Raw genomic sequence first — 25,253 nt, 5'->3', positions numbered from 1 at the left:
ACGTGAAATCTCTTGCCTGCCAGCATGTACAATGAGCTCTTCTTTAATATTTTCCATAACACCTATTTTTTAGGCCAAAGGTGTGACCAAATGCATCCAACCACAGATGTTTAAGTATAATCAAGAGGAAGCTGACATTTACCATTGCTTACGAGATGCTGACCAGTCAGAGACTTTTTGCATTCAGTTAAGACTTTATACAACACATAATTTAGTCATCTATATCACAGTCACCCTAGAATGGGAATTCCACCCAAAAACCAATGAATAACAAGGGGTTTCAAGAAATTACTGTTGCCAATTAGTGCAGGTGGGAAAAAAATATATTACAGAATTGGACCGCTTGGGCGCTGGTCTCCACTTTACCCCACAAATTTGTGACCCAATCCATCTGGACAAGAAAGTAAAGGACCATTTCTCCTCTGCTTAGGAGAGCTACAAAGATACACTAGTTTGCCAATATAACCAAAATTCAACTCCAACATACCAGGTGGTGATCAGTAGTGGAGGACCCCACATTCATTTGAGTTAAAATCCCGTGGACATTTTCCTTCCCCATGGGTGGTTGCGGCTTGTGTCCATACCTCCTCCTGGGCATGTACTACTATGTCAACCTAACACTTAAGATTTGCATAAAAGACAATGCTCTTAATATAATTTTTGTGAACAGGCTTAAGGTGAATAATCAATTGTTTGTTACAATTTATGCTGCTTCAATACAAATAATAATAGATATATATATATATATAATTATATGCAATGTGACAAAATGCCTTTCTATTATTTCCCTTCTGTTACTCAACCTGGGAATTAACATTTTGTTCTGTAAATGTTTAAATAATCTTTTTGTTCATTAACAGAAATTTTGCCATCAGTCAAAGGATTTAGAACTGCTGGATATTTCACACTGTTTGCAAGCAACAAATAATACAGTGAAAACCATTGCATTTTGCTGTAAGATGCTCACATCCATCAACATTGCTGGTTGTCCAAAGGTAAATCTTAAAATGTTAAGAAATTGAAAAGTGATAAATGCAGTGTGTATACTGGATGAGGCAGGACCTGCCATCATACATGGCAGAGAAGCTTTTTATTTTTCTTTATTTTTAAATGATAATGTCCTCCCTGAATGTTTGAAAGTAGTTTGGTTAGTTTTGTTATTCTATTACTTGCTGCACAGGCGTTTGAATAATTTATCTTGCCCCACCTCCTCCTATGGCACCATGAGTCCCCTCAATTTGGGTCATAGCCTAATGCCAAAGGAAGACCATAGAGGGTGTGGATTAACAGAAAGATAGTAAAAATGTCGACAGTGTCTAGATAGACACCAGATGTTAGACAGGCAATAGGTTTACTAGGATAAAATGTCGACACATTAAAGGTTGACATGTAAGAAGGTCGATAGGGTCAAAAGGTCAACATGAAAATGGTCAACACAAAAATGGGTCGATGCATGATTTTTTTTTTTTTTTTTCTTAGCCCTAATCTTCAGCCTACCCATCCCTCCTGGTGCCTAACCTAAAACAAAAAATCATGTCAACCATTGTTGTGTCGACCTTTTGACCCTGTCAACCATTTGTCCCAGTCGACCTATTGACTGTCTAACATATGGTGTCTATCTAGACTATGTCGACCTTTTTACTGTCTATCAATATCATATTTATAGACACTAGATTAATATTTCCTTACTCATTTCCTTTTTATAATATTTCTACACTTATGGACCACCCTGTATAATAAAAGTTATCCCCTTGTTCTGTCGTTTTGTCGCATTGCCCAATTTTGTATGCTCAGTTCCTTCATTGGCTGTTTTTAGGACTGAGGTCGATGGTGATTGTTGGTGGACAGCAGCGATTTTGAAATGCCAATTGAATTGAGATCTGGGTTTTGACCAGGCCTCTTCCATACATTAACCTTTTGTTGTTTAGCTACTCTAAAGTGTTTTTTGTTGTAAACTATTTTCATGTTGGAAAATAAATTAGAAGCAGATTTTCCTCCAGGATTTCTTTGTACTTTGCCCTCTCCATTTTATCCATTTTCCAGTCTATTCCACAAAGAGGGATCCACATAACATGATGCTGCCACCATTATGTTTAATGGTAGGGAAGGTGTTTTCACTGTGATGTGCAGTGTTAGGTGTGCACCAAGCATAGCGCTTAGCAATATGACTGAAGTGTTCAATTTTGGTCTCAACAAAACATAAAATCATCTTCTACATGTTCAAGTCTCCCATATCTTTGGGCTAATTGTAGCTCGGCTTTGATACAAGTTTGTTTCAAAAAGTGCTTTCTTATTGCCATCCCTATCAAACAATCCCGATTTATGAAGCGTGCATGCTATTATTGTGCCATGTATACTTAACTCCCATCTCGATCATCGGGCCCATTTATCAATGAGTTTTATCATACACAACGAGTTTTAAAACTCGTTGCATATGGTAAAATGGTGCACCAGCCAATCAGCTCCCAACTGTCATTTTTCAAACAGATGACAGTTAGGAGTTGTTTGGCTGGAGCACCATTAGATTTAATTAAAGAGAAGCAAAAATATCACTGGCAATTTGTGTTGGGTCACGTTCAAAAATTTTTTTTTCAGTGGTTTGGGAATGATAAATTCAGCAACTGTAAAGTCTCCAAAGACCACACAGAATAACTGTCAGCATACACTTCATTCCCCATGCTTGAATGTAAAGAGAAAGGTATCTTAGTTATGCAGTCTGTATTTGTACTTAAAACTTGATTTATGTTGTATTATTTATTTAAGATATAAATTTGACACTAAAACAAAACAAAAAACCTAATAAAAGCTGGAGCCCCATACCTGTGGATCCGATGTAGTACCATACCTGAAAGCTGGAGACCCATACCTGTGGTTCAGATGTAGTACCATACCTGAAAGCTGGAGACCCATACCTGAAAAAGCTGGAGACCTAAACATGTGGATCAGATATAGTCATGTGTCCCTCTCTCTACTTATTGTCAGAGACATAATTTTCTGTGTCAGATAGAATTTTATAATGGATATGAATATCCTATATAAATAATGCATCAGCACAAAAGTTACCACAAGAAAGTATTATTAACCTGGACATAATTCTAATAATTCAGCTATAAACTCACTTGCAATATAGCCACTATTTTTTAAGCTTGGATGAAGTCTGTTTGTGCATTAGCCAAAGCGGTTTTGGGCAACTTACAAATTCTAGAAAGTTTCAGCATTTTTGGTTTAAAGGATAACGGAGTTTTCAAGTTTGTGTGGAACATTCTAACAACAACATGGTCCGCAATGGTTATTTACCTGGGCTTTGGAGTTCAGGCCATCCAGCAGGTTCACATTCTGCACACTCCCCTGGCAGTTTGTCACAGTGTGGACAAAAAAGTTATTACAGGCAGGACCAGCAGCCGCAAAGGTGTGGAAGATTGAGGTTGTCCTAGGTTGTACTTCGGATATTTCACCAATCATTGAACACAGTACAAAAATATAGTACTGATTAATAATTTACTTTATTGCACACAGATAACAGATATAAGTATCCAGTATCTCTCCGGGGGCTGCCGTTACCTTCATATTATGGATATCTCTGGCTGTGTCTATCTCAGTGACAAGGCACTGAAGTATTTGCAGAAAGGTTGCAGACAACTCCATACATTGAGAATGTTCTACTGTAAAAGTATTACCAAGTAAGATCTGCTAGTAATGTTTTTATTTTTACACCTTCCCAATAATAGGTTACAGTTTTAAAGAATAATATGGATTTTAGCATCGTAAAGTGAGAAATTCAAGGATAAGTTTTCTAATGCAGATAATTAACAAACATAGAATTACAGTAACTAAACTACACAGGTTTGTGTAGAAGCATTAAAAAAACAATTCTATTTCATATACATTTTATATTTCTATTCCACAGGGCAGCTGTTTCGAAAGCTGAATCCAAGTATCAAACACTGGAATACAGCACAGATGATCCTCCACCCTGGTTTAGATATGACCGTCACGGTAACCTACTAAATGGCGTGTCACATACAGAGGAGACTGTAGAGGAAACAGCAGATGAGCCCATGGATGGATAGTAGTCAGTTCTGTTTCTAGTCGTGGCATTTTTCTGATAAGAACATATTATATCTTTTTAAAACATGTCTGTAAATATTTTCTTACAAGGTCACTCACCATGGTGTCTCTGACTTTTCCGTTGTTATCAGCATTTCTGCATACATTTTCCTAGAATATCTGGAAAGTTTCTCCATTATTCCATAAATACATTTTGTAAAATCACCACTTTCACAATAAGAGAGAGAGACTATTTCTCTAGTACTGTACTACTGGGAGGAAGAGCCCAAGGGAGAACAGATTACATATGTGCTCCCAGCACTCCACTGAGGGGAAAGAGCATGTCAGTAACTGGGGACGCAGCTTTCATTTTAGGAAGTGAAGGACATTATGAGCAGGGCCAAATTAATGTCTGTGGGGGCCCGTATTAAATATGGACGAAATGGGGGTATGCACAATGGGGATCGTATCGCGCGTAAGCGGTACATTGACAAACAGCTAGAAGCTAAGCTTAGCGCTGTTTGTTAAATACTGAAAGGAGTGCTAAAGGGGTTATGTCTCAATGTGAAATGGGGCCCATGGGCTCCACATGAAAACACAAAACACAGGCACACGCACAATATACACCCACAGGAAAAAGACACACATATAGGCACCCTCATGAAATATTACTCACCAGTTGCACAATCTTATCCACATTACACCGCACATAGTACCCCTGATTCACATTACACCACATAGTAGTGTCCCTTATTCATGTTATGACACACAGTAGTGCCCCTTATACATAATGCCCCCAGTAGTTGTGCCCCAGTAGTGATGCCCCTTGTAGAAATGCCCCTGTAGTGAAAAAAACCCACAATACTTACCTTAAGCCCTGCTCTGGTATCCACGTCCGTCCGGCTGGCCGCTACTCAGGTGTGAGCTCCAGATCCGGATGCCGCTGCCGGGAAGGAGCCGGGCACCCACTAGTAACAAAATTTCAGCAGGCACCCGTCAAATGGAGCCTCCCTGCAGGGCCGGGGTAAGGTGGGCCGGAGGAGGCGGAACTGGTTTCGTCTGCCGTTCCGGCCCACTTTAACCCCTGGTGGGTGTGGAGGCCCCGGGGTCAACTGCCCGTCACCCCCTCGTTAATCCGGCCCCGATTATGAGACCAGAATAAATTTGAGTGGAAAACTTCTTGGACTTAACTTAAACTGCAAGATTTGCTTAAAAAAAATATTATATATATATATATACACACACACACACATATATACATACATACACAAAACTTTTTATTTTATTTTTGCAAATCAAACACCCCATATGCACAGCATCCTTTAACAAGTCACAGATTAGTACAATGGACTAGATTCCAGTTAATATTACACAGCATACATAAAATGTCTTGATAAGGAAGCATTATTTTATATGGCATCAGGCTATTAAGATTTTTGACATAATTTACCTGTCTTGTTCTAGAGTTTGGTGTTTTTGCACTTCATTTGTTAGGTAGGAAAATGCAATGATTATTTTGTTATGCAGACTGGATCATTCACATGACTATGACGCAATGCTCTGTTTTGCAATAAACACCGTATCATAATATCCCATCTAAAGACAAGAGTCGCTTCTACCTGAAACCATCTGTTCTTGTACTGAACATTCTGCGCTGCTCATCTAGACCTCACACCCTGGCACATCAGCTTAAATGATCATCATTTTAATGTTGCTATTGAATAATCGGTTTGTTTTTTTCTGTTCAGGAAAATGTAACTAGACAAAAACGTTTTACTTTTTAGTTAAATACTATGATGAATAAATTTATTTTAAAATGAATAAGAACCTAAAATAAAGCTTTTCTTACTGTATTTCTTCTGCTTATCACAATAAAACATATCCCACAAAAGACGATCAATACAATCAATGAAAGCTGCTGTTATTGAATCTGAGTTATAGGTCATCATTATAATTATAAGCCGTAGGAACTGCAAGCCAGTCACACAGATGCATAAAGGCGCTGGGCACTAACCGGTCACTCCTTCCAACACATGAAAAGGAGAAACCGTATGCACCAAGTCTTCCTCCATGTCACTTTGTGTTCTCTTAGCTGCTCTTATCTATCTTACTTTTCACTTCACCTTTCTCATTAGAGCGATGCCCTGGGGTGGCCATGATTATGCTAAAAACCTCTATTTATTGCAAAAAGTATATATATATTTATTTAGTTGTGCATCTGTGATTTATCTTTTTTTTTGTGTCTGCATTAACAGTCTCAACAGGTAGCACCTCCCATTATATATATTCAGGGTGTGCAGTCTAGGACCCCTTTCCCATGTGTTCTCTTAGCACAAATGAAACTCCTGGGAGAAGAAAGAAAGAGAAGGAAATCCTATGTTATCAATGTGGAGTGAGGAGTAACAGGTTCACCAAATAGTATATTGATGGGAAAATAATGGTAAGCTTGGATGGAAAAGGCAGAAAAAGGGAGCAATCAGGCTAAAGACAAAAGTATTTTTATCTGAATGTAATGCTATATTTATTAAAGGTTGAAGAGTAGTAAAATGATGAACATGTTGTCCCTCAAACTGTACACGATGCACCAAATGCAGATAAATGGTACATCTGCTAGATAACATATTGGCACCATGTAAATTATGTACATTATAACCTTATAGATGCAGTTTAAATCATGTATTACAAAACATTTTATACATTTTAATTGTAAAGTGCAGTGTCACTTTCCTTATATATGAATCAGCTGGAACAAGCAGCTTAGATCAGTAAGGCTAACCATTATTGTGCGGGGAACACTTTCTTATAATCATATAAAAAAAAGAACTGGATCACCTTGAGACAGACACATTAAGGATGCTACCCATGGATCAGTTAGCCTGTTCTACACACCAAGGAAGTAATCCAAACAGCGCACAGTATACCAGAGACCTCCATAAACACCACAAAAGGCACAATAATCACTGGTTCTCCTGTAGAGAAAAAAACCCATACTGTACCCAAAAATGCATATACATGTTTTAGAGGGGTTTGTCCCGTTAATACTTGGATGATAACTTTTTTGATAATAAAAATAGAAATTTGAGATTTTGCTCTACTATAGTACCTTTGTCCCCAGATCACAATTTATGCATTGTAGGCTTTTCTATTATAATAGTAAAGAGAAGGCCACTCTACAATTCTACTTTAAAAGAGCGAGCTATATGGAAGACTGGACATATCCATGTAGTTGTACAAGGCACAGTGCATCAGACAAGGTCTTACTAAAGCTGCATTATTACTTGATATTTAATTTTCTGCAGTTTCAGGCAATGGTTTTATAAACGTACGCCAGTCAATAAGTTGACATATAAAAATTATGATATTGGCGCATACCCAGAAGGCAATTGTCCATCACTCACATACACATATATATTGTGGCCAGCACACATTAACATTTTACCTGTATGCTTTTTATACTCTGTAAGTAACAGTTATACAAGGTTAAGGTCAAATTATGTGTTACTGTCCTGATGAATATATAATGAGAGAGGTCAATCCCACAATCCTTTTCAATTGTTTAAAGTATTTTAAAGTTGGCTCAATTTGTAGCTGTAACGGAAAACAAATGTCGCATTGATCCGCCCAGAAAAGTCAGTAATATCCAGTGTTGTGTAGGAAGCTCAGGTGGTACGAAGTTTCAGTGACTGCAGCCAGTCCTGGAGTTTCAGGTACACCGTGCCTCTCCTAGATTCTGCCTTAATCCAGCTTTGCGTTTCATTAACCAAATTCATAGTGGCTGCAAATGACACATAAGGACAAATGTTATAATGAAGCTAAACCTTCCTTTGCTCATTTTTAGTTTTGCTTGATTGCGAATCACATAATAGAAGAGTACTGCACATGTCACACTGCTCCTCGTGTACAACTCTCCTTTATGGTTACTCCCTTTTAGGGTAACGTATCTATCTTTGTAACGAAGTGTTAGCCAATGTACCATGTCCACATATATTGAGAAACTGCTTGTCTTAAATAAGCTAATTTATTATGCATATAATTGGTTCCAGAAATGGTTATTTTTGTAATCTGTCTCATATACAGTAGTTACACGTTTGACAGCTTTATAACAGCGTACAAAGAAAGATGGTACCTATTAAAAGTAATGCCAGAACAGACCCACAGATTTCTATACTGGAAACTACTGAAGTGAAAATAGCTTCCTGTAGGCCAATCTTACCTTTCAGTATGGTCTGTTCCTCTCTGCAGGTGTTTTCAATTTCCTGTAATGGTACTTCAGGGCTAACATTAATGTGAGCTCCAGACAGCTGTAAGTAGGCCTGAAGGTTTGTTGGTATTTTTAATGTAATGCTTCCTACAAATAACAATGAAAGCATATCAACAGCTAAAAAAGTAGCAACTAAACCACAACCTGGAATTGGTATGAAGCATGGATGTAAATAGCGCAATTCAGCATTCTGACACATATACAACTCCTACTCCCAACTCATTTTAGACAAGACTTAAGCTGGCCAAACATTACCCAATTATTTTCCAACCCGCCAGCTAGTTGGAACGATAATCAGGTAATGTATAAGAGCAAACGATAACTAAAGCTGGCCACACATCTAAAGATTATCTGTCCAACCATCCAATTAGTTGATTGGTTGGAATGAAAATCTGGTAACGTATGGGAGTAAATGAAGATCAGCAATTTGCTCCTAAATGCCAGAAAACAGATGAAAATGGTCGTTCAGACAAGTTTGTTAAATGTTTGGTCTAAACAATTTGTTCAAACAACAGTTTTTGTCCATTTTTCGGCGTTTGGGAGCAAATTGCTGATTGTCATTTGCTTTCATACCTTAACCAGATTTTCATTCCAACCAATCAACTAGTTGGCTGGTTGGACAGATAATCTTTAGATGTGTGGCCAGCTTGATCATGTGCCTCTAATGCCAAAAACGGTCATTCAGACAAATTGGTTAAATCATATCAACTGTGAGTCTCTAACAAGGGTGGAGGAGAGGACTGCAAGTGTCCCGTATTATAGAGGTGGGCACCTCACATATGACAAGCTGCTGTGCAGGAAGGGAAGAATGTGTAATGTGTTGCAGAAGGGTATGCTTGACAAGCTAGTGGGCACGGCAATGTGTGTGTCAAATATTATGGAGGATGGGGTCTGATGACATGTGAAATGCTTTACCAACATTTTTTTTTAAACAATATAAGCAAGCATAGTGTCAGCCTACTTGTGACATCAGAATCGTTCAGTTGGAGTGAAGTGGGCTGGTCTGATGGAAGTTGGTTAGGTATAGGAAGAACATTTCATGATTGTTTAGAGAATCTTTCAGTTACTTCTTTGGATGACAAATTGGATTGTGTGTGACCCAGGGTTGCATAAAAATCTGATTTTTTTTATTAAAATAAAATAAAAAAAATCTGATTTATTTGATTTAAATCTGATTTTTTTAATTAAAAGTAAACTGTTTAATTTTAGATGTTTAAACCTTGTTTTAGTAATAAATGAACAATTTTTGAAGTGAGAACAGTAACAAAATGAACACAGTAATAGAATATATACACACTAAACAGTTGCATCAAGAAGTACAATTAGGCTCTGAATTTCACTCAATCAGTTGTTTGAGTCAAACATGTACATGTCTTTGCCCACGTCCTCAACAGAAAAGTCTCTGTAGCAAGCCACCAGCTTAGCTGCTTTTTCATTTCCCAATCTGTTGCTCGTTTTGGATTGTACAAAACCGTACGTGGAAAAAATCCTTTCAATTCCTGCACTTAATGAAACTGCGGTGACCATCTGCTTCAGAGGATTTACTACAGAAGTGTCTAACTGAAGTTGAGCTACGTAGGACATCCACTAGGCTAGAGGAGATACTAGGCGTAAAGTGTCCATAATTTGACGATTATTGGAATGAGCAAACTATATAGCAGTCTCAATTTCAGCAGGACTAAGCTTTTTCCCCCTGTACCGAGGATCAAGTAGATTAGCCAGCAAGTGGGCATTTGTGAGTCAATTTTAGCTTTTGCCTTTGCCATCTTTACTACATTGATGATCTTGAAGAGATTTGACACCACAGCAAACAACTTCTTCCACACTTGTATGACCTCACTGATTGTGCACGATCCAGAGCTACAGCTACATCGTTTGATTTAAATCGTCCAACCCTGATGATTTAAATCATGATTTAATCATTTGATTTAAATCGTGCAACCCTGGTTTGACCAGCTTTATACTATGTTCAGAATGTTGCTGATACAGGATACAGTAGCACAAATGATAAAGTATAGCATGCCAATTTCTCCTTACACCTGCTCTGGATACCAACTGCTACACAAGCTTGTTACATGAGCTTCTGCATTAAATTATATTAATACAGATAAAACACAAAGTATGCCTGCAGAGACTCCAGTCTTTTATAACTGTTCTTCGCTCCTATTTGTATATATTTTTGACAAATAGTATTGTACAGGGAGGTGCACCAAGAAACAGATTAGACCAGTGGTTCCCAAACTTTTTTGAATCACAGTCGCCCTAGAGTATCAGCATTGTTTTCACGGCAGCCCTAAGCCAAAAGTTTGTTAATGAGAAATTCAGAAAAAAAATGAAGTGAAGTAAATTGTGCTGACCTGTCATCCTTAGTGTCAGTTATGTGGTGGTGGAAAGGTTTGCGCTTCTGTTTGTCCACATATTAACATTACATTGACCATAAAAAATTTGATTTGGTGCTGGATCATCAAGCTGAGGCACCCCTGCAAGTGTCCCAAGGCACCCCAGGGAGCCACGGCGCACAGTTTGGGAACCACTGGATTAGACAATAAGACAACAAAGAGAAAAGTATTCCTATGTTGGGCACTCACAAACTTCTTGGTTCATTCAATATAACAGCGTTATAGTACAAGTAGAGATATAGCCTTTTAAAATATAACTTATTTATTAATTAAAAAATAAAAGTCATATTTTAAAACTCTAGATCTGAACTTGTACTATAACGCTGTTATATTGAATGAACCAAGAAGTGTGTGAGTGCCCAACATAGGAATACTTTTCTCTTTGTTATCTTACATTAGAATAATGCAAGACAAAGAAGCACCTCCTTCCTAATAACTTTTATTGTGGTAACTATCAACAAATATGTTCAGTAAATATGATTCAACTGTTGTAGGAGCGTGGAGGAACCACCTCTGTGGGGACCATAAAAGCAGCAGTACTGTTCTAGTAGTTGGGTAGTCCAGGGGAGGTATCTACTCCAATCTACTACTTTTGAAGAGGGTACAGCTAGTGTGGGATATTCTCTTTACATTTCAAATGTATTTAAAATCTTGAAATGATATGCTCACCTTTGTCAGATTTCAAATGTACCTTGCCAGCTTGGCTGACATAAACATCTATTGTTCCTTGATTAGTAGCAGCCATTAAACATCCATCTGTGGAGTCTGAAAAAGAGTAAAAAAAACAAAACAAAACACATTTTACCAGTCTTGTGAAGTAGTTTTCTTTCCATAGAGTGGCTTTGAGAAGCTAAACATGTGAATGCACCAAACATGCCATTTCATAACATACATGCATGATGGAATTTACCACACCTAATTATCACAGATGTGATGAATGAGTCCCATCAGAAAGATTCAAGTTTTAAGATTATTTGATTTATGAATAGCAGCTGACTAAGGAAATGTCAATGCTTACAAGGTAGGCTTTGAGACTTATTAACCCTAAATTGTTACCAAAAATACATGAGGTTCTGGAACTTTTCATTATATTTTAACATCTAACAGCATAAATTAAGCTGCAGAGAGAGACTCATGTTTATGTCCAAGAATGTAAATAAAGATAAATCCATGAAAATATTAATACTACCTTTTCTCACACTAAAGTTATGCTCCCATGAATAGATACAGAGTTACCAGGAAATGAAAGTTACATGTGAGTCTGTCCATTTTCCATCGGCATTACCAGCCGTGTTATACAGGGAGCAAGGTGGTGATCTTGTTCAGTTTAGCCACAGACTTTTGCTCAGTGTGTAGCCAAACTTGGCCCTTATGGACACCTCAGTACATGGATCTATAATAAAGTTTCTGTTTATAGAAATGAGTGGGGTACACAATCAAACCAATCTTAATAATTAAATGTACTCATTTTTGCTTAAATGTTACTGAATTAATCTTGGTAGATTGAAACCTGGACACGATCACATAATGCAAGTGTACAATGTTCCTCTTTCCTGTAGTAAATTCTACATATTTTAGGACATTAAGATTTTTTGCTGCCCCTTCAAGCGATTAAGAGTGGAGAATGTGCTGCAACGGAAGGGATGTGTTGCGGGGATGGGGAGGAGATGTGAAATAGTCAAGTGTGAAAAAGGTAAATATGGTCCTACAAAAGGTGATAGGAGGTAGGTTTCCCTACAGAGTTACTGTGAGGATGTGTCATTACAGGGGAGAGGGGGAGGGAAGTGACACTACAGAAGCTAAATGTGTTACAGGGGAGGAGAATGAATCACCACCTATATGACAAGACCACACCCACTACATGGAATTACCACACCCACTGGTGGCGCACCCTATCACATACTTCTGTCTCATGAGGTGTAGTATTGTAAAATTGCAAAGAGGTTCCTATTTCCTGTAATTAAGTATTACTGCAGGCAGCCCTATCAAACAAGTACTATCGCCCAATGTGAACTTCAGAAGTGAATATAGGTTGTACACCTGTCCTTTGCCTACACTTGAATTCTTGTTTAAATGTAACCCACTGCTGTAATTTACATTAAATACAGTAAATTGTATACCGTTTGTTCTACAGATAACTGATCACGGTCATCATTTTGTCAGCATATTACTACAGGCAGATGCAAATTTGTATCAGCTTGTAAGAAGAAATACATGTACCCCCAAACTAATACCTGTGTCTGTAGGGAAGCAAGGAGTGAATGTACTGTAGTGTTTACAATGTGTTCCTTGCTGCTCTAAAGGTTTTAGAATCAACATATAGGAATACTAATAGTACTCTCATATACGCATTAACAAAACACTTACTGTAGAAGTGCTGATTGTGTTCATTTATAGATGCACATATCCAGATTAACTGTAACTATCGTCAACTGTAATAAGGATGACATTAATAAAACTGCCACAGCCATAGTATAGGGTAGTCACTATACTTTTCATCTACTGCTAATCAGTAGTTACTGTAGCTGTACAATAAGAAATGCCATGTAGAGTAGTACTGATACTAGAACACATGCATGCTTGGATAAGGACAAATGTTTACTTCTATATAATGGAATGGATCAGGTACAATGCATACCTACTGTAATATTCCCATGTTCTGTATTGAGTTTCGTATCACCTATAAAAAGCAAAATAAGAATATTAAACAATGTAAGAAGATTTATTTTCAGGTAATTAATTCTACAATTTCTAAAATGACTTTAAAATTATGGAGCTATTACCATAAATCAAATGCCCTGTTCTTATAATATCTTATTACTGAGAAATATACAAGTCATTCTCTATATATTATTTAGCTGCTCTTAGCAATGGTTCTGGAGAACATCAGTTATGAAATCTCATAGGAGCATTATAATCCAATCATCTATGATATAACGCTGGAGTCGTGGGTTTGATTCAACCAGCGGCCCATCTGTGTGGAGTTTGTAATTCCCTCCATGTTTGCATGGGTTTGCTCTAGGGAAGCCAATCCTGGCTCGTTTTTCAATCCCGGGATTCGGGATAAAAAACGCTCAATCCTGGGATTCATTTGGTCAATGGGTCGGATGGGCCTGGCTGAAGGGGTGGTCCAACGTGGGGCTGTGCAGTGTGACCTCTGACGTCATGTTACGCTGCGCACAGGCCGGAGGCCAAGGCAGTGTCTGATCGGGTGCTGCAGATGGTCAGTGCTGCCCGGCATAAAAAAACACAATTAAACCGTGCAAAAAAGAAACTGAACTGCGCATGCGCACATTAATTCCGAAATCCCAGGATTCAAATCCCGCAATTTTAGGCCAAAATCCTGGGATCCCGACCGATACCCGGGATTGCCCTCCCTAGTTTCTTCTGTGTCCTCCAGTTTCCTTTTACAATCCAAAAAACTTACTGGTAGTGCATGTATATATCTGTTGGCAAATTTATACTGAAAGCTTATATGAGACAGGGACTGATGTTAAGTGCGATTGGGGAATATAAAATTTAGCCAATGTAATTTTGCCAAAATTCTGGTTCCAAATTACATCAACTAGAAACTAGAAAAATTTCACAGCAAAATCGCACAAATACTGACATAATACTTGTGCAATCATTAATAAACAGTTGGCCAATATTTAGAAACAGCCATATGTCCAAATAACAAAAAGTTGGCCACTTTGCTGAAATATTATCTTTTACTTATATTGCGACACAAGGGTTCTGTAGCACTGTACATAGGGTGTGGGTGCGTGTATACAGAAGTAGAAAGATGCCCAAGAGGACAATCTGTATTACAAAGATCACCTATACATATAGTTCCAGGCAGTATTTTCATTGTGAACCAGTAGGCTCTTAAAATAAAATGTTTAAACTCAGAATTCTTTAATTGCAGATTTTAAAAAAATAAATAAAAGCTGAAAAATTCTGTTTGCATAAGTATTCAACTCCTGTGCTGTGGAAGTTTCAAATTAAATATATTGCCCTAGCAATCAGGGCCAGCTCCAGGGCTAGTTGCGCCCTGTGCCGGCCAGGTGTATGGCGCCTCTTTTGCGACCAAAAATGGAGGCGTGGCCTAATTCTCATAGGCCATGGCCCTTAAGTGACATTATTTGGGGGCGTGCCCGCATGGCACGCCTCCTGTGGAACGTCAGGCTGGGGGGAGCCCAGCAATTGACACTAGCTTGGCTTCCCCCAGCACTGAATGGATGCCGCACGCATGCGAGCAGCATCCATTCAGCCTCCATGGTCCAACATCCCGACTAGACCAACCGCGGGCCACTTCAGCCCACGGGTGGAACAGCGGGACAGTGTGCCGCTGAAATCGGGATGCTGGGGAGGGGTGCGCTCTCTATGGGGTGGCATCCCTGTTCGACCACACTGGTCGAACACCCCAAGAGCCGGCGCTGCTGCCAATTGGCTTTCAGCTAGCCTCTACCTGTGAATCATTACAAATTTTTAGGGATAATTGGGGTGCGGTAAATTATGTCGACATTCGTAATGTCAACTGCATAATGTCGACATGCTCTGAATGTTGACATTGTGAATGTCATGACATGTATAACTTTACCCTAACCCTTATGTCACCTAGTGTTCACACTAGCCTTTTTTTTTTTTACCAGGACGTCACAACTTATTATTTTAAACACGTAAATGCACCCTGCCCTTAATTGGGGCGCCATGCTGACCAGAAGACAAAAGTTTCCATTGGAGGAGGTGACGAATCGGCATTGTGGAGATTGAACTCGTCCCCCCTCCTGTACTTTCTTGGGGGGTTGGGTATGAGATCCCGGCGGTCGGGATGCCGCTGGTCAGAATACAAACAGCAGCATCCCGACACCCATAAGGATATAAGGTATAACTTACCTCTACCCCTCCATCCCCGATGCCTAACCCTAATCTCCCCCTAGTGCCTAAATCTAACCTCCACGCACCCTAAACCTAACACTCCCACCCCAGTGTTTAAACCTAACCTCCCCCCCAGTGCTTAAATCTAACCTCCCCTCCCCGCACCCTAAACCTAACCCTCCCCCTAACGTCTAACCCCGCTCCCTAACCGTCCCCATAACGCCCGATACTTACCTTTGGGATGCAGGCGGTCAGGATTCTGGTGCCGGGATTTCAGCGCAGGTGTTTCGCCAGTCTGCATACTGCACGCCGGGATGCTGCCTACATCCCCTGTAGGGGGATTGCTTGTTTCCATGTTTCTAGCATCCTCATGAACAGTGCAGCATGAGGACCATCTCAGCTCCAGTGAGTCACAGTGGCGAGAAGGGGACATGACCCTGGAGCCGGTATGTATAACACAGCATTAGATTTTTATAACCTTATATTTTTTTACTCCTCTAATAACAGACTGATTTAAACACTGTGACCTTTTATTACACAGCAGACCACAAGAAAAAATAAATAAAATGACAACACTTCATTATGGAACAGACGTAGGAAAAAGGCATCTGTCACCTGTACAGCAAAGTTGTTATGATGCAGATACCCTACTACCTTAAGCCAATTATGTATAGGGCACTGAAGAAACATGTGAGGTGGTCTGACAGGAATTGAAGGGACATGTGAGGTGGTCTGATAGGAATTGAAGGGGCATGTGTGTTGGTCTGAGGGGCATTGAAGAGGCATGTGGAGGTTTGGGGGTAATTGAAAGAGCAGCGTGATGTTGATTAGGTTAGATTTAATAAATACATATACTATGGCTCATATTAGTGCCCACAATCCATAATATGCCACATAGCTTTGGCACTACGTCACAGCTAAAATCTTGCCCTTCAAAATTAACAAAAGCTCTCCTCAGTGACCAGCCAATTGCCCCCAAAAAATCAACAGTGAACACCATAACCCTTATCCTAAAATACTATTGACATTCTGACAATCTATTTCTTAATGTCAATGTTCTGAACATGTAGATATTATGTTGACATTCTGACAGCATACAGATAAAAGACCTCCTATCACTGGTCATACTGTGAATCTAATGGTAAGCTGTAAAATGAAGACCAAAGAGCATTCTAAGAAAATTAACCTCCCCCACCCCGCACTCAAAAGCTAACCTCCCCCACCCCGCACTCAAAAGCTAACCTCCCCCACCTAGCACTCAAAAGCTAACCTCCCCCACCCCGCACTCAAAACCCAACCTCCCCCACCCCGCACTCAAAACCCAACCTCCCCCTCCCAGCACCCTAAACCTCCCCCTAATGTCTAACCCCTTGCCCCAAAAAAATCTACAGTGAACACCATAACCCTTATCCTAAAATACTATTGACATTCTGACAATGTTTTTCTTAATGTCAACGTTCTGAACATTTATCTGTATGCTGTCAGAATGTCAACATAATATATACAAGACCCCTGATCACTGGTCATACTGTAAATCTAATGGTAAGCTGTAAAATGAAGACCAAAGAGCATTGTAAGAAAATTAAAGATTAAGTTATAGATATGCACAAGATAGGAAGGTATACGTTTAGGAAGCCCGACTCCTCAATCCCGGCTAGGGTTACATGACAAGTGTCTGAAATCTAGACGCCTATCATTACCCCTACGCTGGGAGACCGGCACCCGTACATCTGGCCTGTATGGGAGGGTCATAAGAAAGAAGCCATTACTGAAGAAAAGCCACATCAATGCATGTATGAATTCTACCTGAAAACAATAGTAACCCAGCTAAAATGTGGTATAATTGTGGTCAGTAAAGACAAAAATTGAGCTTATAGGCCCAAATTCAAAATGCCATGAGTGGCGCAAACCTAACACTGCCCATTCGCCAGCAAACACCATCCCAACAGTGAAGTATGTCATGGAGATGTTTATCTTCAATGGGGACTGGGCATCTTATTAAAATTAAAGGACCGATGGATTGTGCAAAATATAGGGAGACAGTGCAAGACAACCTGATTCAGTCTACTAGTAATCTAAAGCTCGGCAGAAAATGTAGCTTTCAGCAGGACAATGATCCCAAGCACAAGGCCAAAGCAACACTGGCGTGGTTGAACAGCAGCAAAGGTTCTACAATGGTCATCTCAAAGTCCAGATCTCAATCCATTTAAGAATTTGCGACTATATAAAAATTGCAGTTCACAAATGTCATCCAAGCAATCTGAAGCAGATTTGCAAGGAGTATGGGCAAAAATCAGTGTGCAAACCTGGTAGAATTTAGAACCAGCTTTTGCTGCTATAACAGCTCTAAGTCAGTTGGACTACCATGTAGTAAGCCTGCAGGGATTGAATATCTATGCAAGCAGCAGGTTTTTTTTTAGTTTTTATGTATTTAGAAAAAAATATTCTGCAAACACTACATTTTGAGTTTGAAATTTTACTTTAAGTAAATAGTGGTTTGCACTTAAAATATTGCCTGCAACAATCTGTGTGTCATTTGTAATAGACAATCTGCTGACTTTTTAGGGGTTGAATACTTTTTCAAGCCACGGTATATAATTGCAACACATAAATGGCATAATTGCATATTGACCAAAGGAGAAGAGAGGGCCCCAATCCACAAGCTCTAACATTCTAGAGGGGATATGGGTGCAATTACACTGAAGTGCCAAAAGTCATGGGATAAATGCTTAGTATCATGTAGGACCCTCTCTAGCCCAGCAAAGTGCAGCAACTTGATGTGGCATCGATTCCACAGCTGAACAGAAGACCTCTGGAGAGATATTGACATCATCTGCATAGCTTCCCTCAGCTCCATGATATTTGTAGTTGCAGAATTTTGGCTGCGAAAGGACCTCTCCACAATGTCCCATAACTGCTCATTTGACAAAAACTCTCCAAAATGCTCCTTGAACCAATTCTGGACAACTTGGGACCGATTACGGTGCATTATCCTACTGGAATATTCCATCGTTGTGGGGTACATGAAGCTAAAGAAGTCTGCACTGACCTGCGGGATATGCACCTGGTACCTCCTGCATTGAATGTGTATGTGATTTGAGCCAGTGTTGCTTATCTGTTACCACGGACAATTCTTGCCAGATGCCGCTGGTCATGATCATTAAGCACCCGTGGCCAGCCACTGCACTGTGGGTGGTAATGTGTTTCATGAGGTATTCCCGGTACACAAATGACACCATAGCTTGGGGAATGTTGAATATCCACACAACTTCGTAAATGGGATGACCCATCCGTCGAGCACCCACCATCATGCCCCGTTCGAACTCCGATATTTCACGTCTCCTTGTCATGAGCAACCTAGCCGCCAAGCGCAAGGAGCAGTCAGACAGCGGCGGGCACAGGAGTGGGGCTTCAGGTAAATATTGTGTTGTGTGTGTCTGTGCGTCATTTTGAGTAAGGAGCACTACTACATTGGGCATTGTGCAAGGGGCACTTCTACTGTGGGCATTATGTGTAAGGGGCACTACTGCTGTGGGCATTGTATAAGGGGGAACTACTGTGGGCATTATGTATATAAGGGACACTACTGTGTGGTGTAATGTGAATAAGATTGTGCAACTTGTGGGGCAATTTAAATTGTGGATACTATTGTGTGACCACGCCCATTTTTTAAAGATTTTTGCAAATTTAATAAAAAAAACAAACACTAAGAAATCACATGTACATAAGTATTCACGGCCTTTGCCATGAAGCTCATAATTGAGCTCAGGTGCATCCTGTTTCCACTGATCATCCTTGAGATGTTCCTACAGCTTAATTGGAGTTCACCTGTGGTAAATTCAGTTGATTGGACATGATTTTGAAAGGCATACACCTGTCTTATAAGGTCCCACACTTGACAGTGCATGTCAGAGCCCAAACCAAACATGAAGTCCAAGGAATTGTCTGTAGACCTCCGAGACAGGATTGTCTCGAGGCACAAATCTGGGAAAAGGCACAGAAAAATATCTGCTGCTTTGAAGGTCCCAATGAGCACAGTGGCCTCCATCATCCGTAAATGGAAGAAGTTAGGAACCACCAGGAGTCTTCCTAGAGTTGGCAGGCTGTCTAAACTAAGCAATCATGGGAGAAGGGCCCTAGTCAGGGAGGTGACCAAGAACCCGATGGTCACTCTGTCAGATCTACAGCATTCCTTTGTGGAGACAGGAGAACCTTCCAGAAGGACAACCATCTCTGCAGCAATCCACCAATCAGGCCTGTATGGTAGAGTGGCCAGACAGAAGCCACTCCTTAGTAAAAAGCACATGGCAGCCAGGGGCATTTCTAGAGAGGAGGGGGTCGTGTGCCCGTGTGAAACGGGCCCCCTCCTCTCCGCGCGGCGGCGCACTGAGCTGTGCGAGGCCAGCGCCGGAGTTATAGACTCTGGGCACTAGTGTGTGCCCAGAGTCTATAGTGTATGTACAGATCACCGGGAAAATGGCCGCGACGGCCATTTTCCCTGTACTGCGCATGCGCAAATGATGGGAAAATGGCCGCCACGGCCATTTTCAAGTCGTGTACAGCGCCGGACACCAGCGCAGACGTGGGACTCCGGAGGGGTAAGTAATATTATGGGTGCAGGGTGTGCGGCCCGTGTTCCCCGCACACCCTGCACCCATTATAGATACGCCCCTGTTGGCAGCCCACCTGGAGTTTGGACTCTCAGACCATAAGAGACATAGATTGTACTCTTAGGCGTGAATGCCAGGTGTTATGTTTGGAGGAAACCAGGCACCGCTCATCACCAGGCCAATACCATCCCTACAGTGAAGCATGGTGGTGGCAGCATCATGCTGTGGGGATGTTTTTCAGCGGCAGGAACTGGGAGACTAGTCAGGATAGAGGGAAAGATGAATGCAGCAATGTACAGAAACATCCTGGATGAAAACCTGCTCCAGAGCGCTCTTGCCCTCAGACTGGGGCGACGGTTCATCTTTCAGCAGGACACCGACCCTAAGCACACAGCCAAGATATCAAAGGAGTGGCTTCAGGACAACTCTGTGAATGTCCTTGAGTGGCCCAGCCAGAGCCCAGACTTGAATCCGATTGAACATCTCCGGAGAGATCTGAAAATAGCTGTGCACTGATGCTTCCCATCCAACCTGATGGAGTTTGAGAGGTGCTGCAAAGAGAAATGGGCGAAACTGCCCAAAGATAGGTGTGCCAAACTTGTGGCATCATATTCAAAAAGACTTGAGTCTGTAATTGCTGCCAAAGGTGTATCAACAAATTATTGAGCAAAGGCTGTGAATACTTATTTTTTTTATTAAATTTGTGAAAATCGTAAAAATACTTTTTACACGTTGTCATTATAGGGTATTGTGTGTAGAATTTTGAGGACAAAAATTTATTTATTCCATTTTGGAATAAGGCTGTAACATAACAAAAATGTGGAAAAAGTGCAGCGTTGTGAATACTTTCCGGATGCACTGTATATTAATTTACAATGACTGATGCTGTACTCCTATACAGAGTATTTTCATAACATAAGCACATGTAGCTCTCTGTATACAAGTAAACTACATAAAATGATACATCTCTTAGCAATTACATCTAAAGTGAACTGTTAGAAAATATAGCCAAAGCATACATGCTGCCAAAATGGGTTTCTGAGGAAGTGAAATTAGTCATCCTCCCTGATTTGTATCTTTACTCTGGAATTATTAATAGCATAAAGGGAATACTGTGGCTTGATGAGTATTGTACACATCATTTTACAGTTACACAACAGTTGCACGGCAAGTGAAGGATAAGAAAGACAATAAAAAAAAAAGGCTATGGAAAGAACCATCTGAAGAGTGTGGGTTTACACTAGGAAATTAGGAGTTGTTAGATGGCATAGCCACTTTTACAAAAAGTACACTTTTTATGGAGGATACTTATTAGATCAGCTACTACAGTTTGTAGAGAGTGTACTTATGGAGGTATCCAGATGGAAGAGCAACAGTAACTAGATCCACAGGCAATAGGTCAACATGGTCAAAAGGTCGACAGGGTTAAAATGTTGACACAAAAATGGTTGTCATGTTTTTATGGTACTTCAATATTTTTAGGGTGAGGGTAAGGGTTAGGCACTTGGGGGATGGTTAGAGTTAGGCTACTGGAGGGGAGGGTTAGGCTAGGGTTAAGTTTGGGCATTGGGGGAGGGTTAGGGTTAGGCACCAGGGGGAGTTTTAAGGTCAAATTACAAAAAAATGTGTAGACCATTTGAACTTGTTGACCTTATAACCCTGTTGACTATTTGCTAGTCAACCTTTTGTCCCTGTTGACCTTTTGACCATGTCGTCCACCTGGTCTAATGACAGTCGATCTAATTACTGTTGATCCATTATACCACACCCACATATGAACAGGCGAATTCAATTAAAAAAAATAGATAGTAATAATGCTCTTACACTTCAAGGAGGGAAAGGTGTAAACAGGTGGGAGTAGAAGCACAGATGCACAATGCATTACATAGGAATCTAATGGTCTTCATCATCTTGTGAGCCAAGCCAAGACGCCACTATTACAGGGGCAATATTCCAGCATAACCAGACTTGAGCTGTAGACACATGATTCTATTATTCAAGAGGTAATACAACAGCACAAAGACATTATAACCCTAGAACCACTATTGGAAGGATAATGTGCCTGTTATACTCTCCCACCCAAAGCACAGGTCACCAGAGCTACAGCAGCAATATACCAATACAGAGATGCTCTCAGCCTAGATACAGGAGTGTAGTGCCACAGCAGCAATGTACCAGTACAGATATGGGTCGTTCATCACAAAAAAAAAAGTTATACTTCAACCCGACCATCTCAGATTTTCATAAAATTTGGTAGGGTAATAGACGGCATAAAGTAACTTTCATATGTAAAATTTTAGCCCTCAGTGATACACGGTGCTCATGCAACAGGGTTGCAAACATGACAAAATATGTAAAATTTATGCCTGCAAGGTCAACTAGAACTAATCATAACTTTGCTTCTAATTGTGGTAGAACTTTCATGTTGGTCTTGTTTTGAAGCTAAGGAACCATAGTTTTCATAAAAATAGTTTTATATTTAATTATTGACTATATTTCAAGGTCACATGATGTGACTTTTGACCTTGGATATCTAAAAAATTTTATGTTTAATTTTTCTGTACATAAATTATGTTATACAGATAAATACAACCTCTCTTTGGTAGAAGTTTCATTTTGGGAAGCCTTTGGCAACAGGAGTAAAAAAAATATTAAGTACGGCAGTTGAACAGTTCTTGCACTAACCATGCAATTGGCAAGTTCAGACTTTTGTCTTGTAGTGTCTCCGTGTTCTTCTCAGTCTGGCTGCAGCTTCTGCATTGAGAACTAGTGATTAGGGATGGCCATCGGTGGTTGCCATCGATGGTTACAAACTATTCAATAGATCACAAACCGATGGTCATCCTTGTCTTTTTACTGACTGGCCCGTGGCACAATCAGAACATGGGGGCGAGGCTTTGCGGGTGTGGGGGGGCAGAGCTATGCTCTGTGTCCCAGCACTTGGTAAAAAAAATAAATAAAAAAAAACATTCGGTTATGCTTAGACATCGATGGAGGGAAATCATCTGGTTCTCCCCCATTGATGGCAAAAGCATTCAACATCGGTCATAAACCATCGATGATTATGAATCATTGATGGTCGAAGACCATCCCTACTAGTGATACAAGGGACTAAGGGCCTGATTCAGACCCGCTCGCGAGCGGTATGCGCTCGCAAGCGGGTCGATGGTGGCCCAGTGCACATGACGGAGCCGGCTCCGTCGTGCGCATGCGCGAGACCCGGATAGCGACGGGCAAACCGTTGCTCCGGGTCTCGTACCAAAGGGGGCGTGCTGTCAATGTTGAGTGACAGCATACCCCCTTTAGTAGGTAGGCCGGAGGAGTGGCTGCCCAAACGGAGGCGTTCCCATGTGAACGCCTCTGTTTGGGGGCGGCCCCACTGACATCACGATGTCGTGTGGGAGAGATTTTGTGATGTCAGTGGGAGAGATTTCGGCTCTGAGAGAGCCAAAATCTCTCTGGGGCTTGCGGCATTGAGACCCTACCACAAGGGTCTCGTCGCAAGCCCGATGGTCGCGATGGCCTTGACCATCGCAACCATCTTCCTGGCCGCTCGCTACAGCTGTGGGTGGTCACCCACAGCTATGCGAGCGGCCAGGAGGCCACTCTAAAAAACAAGAAGGCCGGCCCTGATTCAGAGCATCCGCTCTGTCAGAGCGTCCGGCTCTGAATCAGGCCCTAAGGTCCTGATTCAGAGGCGCTCGCTATTTGCGAGAGCTCGCTCTGAATCAGGGCGGATTTAAAAGAAAAAAATCTGCCTACAGGCCGCACGCATAGCTGTGGGTGACCACCCACAGCTTGTGCGGGCGGCCTGGCGATGGTCGCAACCATCGGGCTTGCGATGAGACCCTTGTGGTAGGGTCTCATCCACCGCAAGCCCCAGTGAACTTCCTGCTCTAATTAATCATTAGGGCCGCCCTCAAACGGTAGGCGTTCCTTCGGGAAAGCCTCCGTTTGTGCAGCCACCCCGACCCGCCTACAAAACGGGGCGAGCTGTCGATCAACATCGACAGCCGCCCCGTTTTGCTGCGAGCCCCAAGTGAAGTTCTGACTCGCTCCAGGGCTCGTGCGTGCGCACTGCCCGAAAGCTGAGTACACACCTAGCAGATATATCTGCAGATCGAGTGATCTGCAGATGATGGTTGTACATACACACTGAACAACCATCATCATCTTTCTGTCCACGGGTCTCGCAGGCCGGGGGTTGCGCTGTGACCCCCTCCTCCCGGCTGCCACTTCAAGTTTACGGGTGGTCAGCTGATCGCCCATACAAACAGCACAATGGACAGATAGATCTGCAGATATATCTGCCATCGGCTGTGCAGAACATCGATCACAGACATATCGCTGGTAAACATTACGGGCATACAATATATTGGGCAAGCAATTGATCGGCCAATATACAGTGCATTCGGAAAGTATTCACAACGTTTCACTTTTTCCACATTTTGTTATGTTACAGCCTTATTCCAAAATGGAATAAATTCATTTTTGTCCTCAAAATTCTACACACAATACCCCATAATGACAACGTGTAAAAAAGTTTTTTTTGCAAATTTAGTAAAAAAATGAAAAATAAGAAATCACATGTACATAAGTATTCACAACATTTACTCAATACTTTGTTGATGCACCTTTGGCAGCAATTACAGCCTCAAGTCTTTTTAAATATGATGCCACAAGCTTGGCACACCTATCTTTTGGTAGTTTCGCCCATTCCTCATTGCAGCACCTCTCAAGCTCCATCAGGTTGGATGGGAAGCATCGGTGCACAGCCATTTTCAGATCTCTCCAGAGATGTTCAATTGGATTCAGTCTGGGCTATGGCAGGGCCACTCAAGGACATTCACAGAGTTGTCCTGAAGCCACTCCTTTGATATCTTGGCTGTGTGCTTAGGGTCGTTGTCCTGCTGAAAGATGAACCGTCGCCCCAGTCTGAGGTCAAGAACACTCTGGAGCAGGTTTTCATCCAGGATGTCTCTGTATATTGCTGCATTCATCTTTACCTCTATCCTGACTAGTCTCCCAGTTCCTACGGCTGAAAAACATCCCCACAGCATGATGCTACCACCACCA

The 25,253-nt window shown here is 41.1% G+C and overlaps 2 protein-coding genes across 2 annotated transcripts in view; one reads left to right on the top strand and one right to left on the bottom strand.

Moving 5' to 3' along the window:
- Positions 1-5,868, top strand: part of FBXL13 (F-box and leucine rich repeat protein 13) — a 252,029-nt gene extending 246,161 nt beyond the window's left edge. The window contains exons 19-21 of the mRNA XM_088468829.1: positions 861-995; positions 3,517-3,680; positions 3,908-5,868. Coding sequence (XP_088324955.1) covers positions 861-995; positions 3,517-3,680; positions 3,908-4,070 — 462 coding nt within the window. The 3' untranslated portion in view covers positions 4,071-5,868. The remainder of the gene's footprint in view (positions 1-860; positions 996-3,516; positions 3,681-3,907) is intronic.
- The window catches only part of FAM185A (family with sequence similarity 185 member A), a 113,537-nt gene continuing 93,624 nt past the window's right edge, over positions 5,341-25,253 (bottom strand). Inside the window, exons 5-8 of the mRNA XM_088468832.1 lie at positions 13,346-13,387; positions 11,377-11,472; positions 8,261-8,395; positions 5,341-7,822 (exon numbers count right to left, since the gene is read on the bottom strand). Coding sequence (XP_088324958.1) covers positions 7,707-7,822; positions 8,261-8,395; positions 11,377-11,472; positions 13,346-13,387 — 389 coding nt within the window. The 3' untranslated portion in view covers positions 5,341-7,706. The remainder of the gene's footprint in view (positions 7,823-8,260; positions 8,396-11,376; positions 11,473-13,345; positions 13,388-25,253) is intronic.

Source organism: Taudactylus pleione, unplaced genomic scaffold (assembly GCF_031769625.1).
Source record: "Taudactylus pleione unplaced genomic scaffold, aTauple2 ptg000086l, whole genome shotgun sequence".
In the NCBI taxonomy this organism is placed as follows: Eukaryota; Metazoa; Chordata; class Amphibia; order Anura; family Myobatrachidae; genus Taudactylus; species Taudactylus pleione.
The sequence above is the reverse complement of the archived record's forward strand: the minus strand, read 5'-3'. Positions and strand labels throughout refer to the sequence as shown.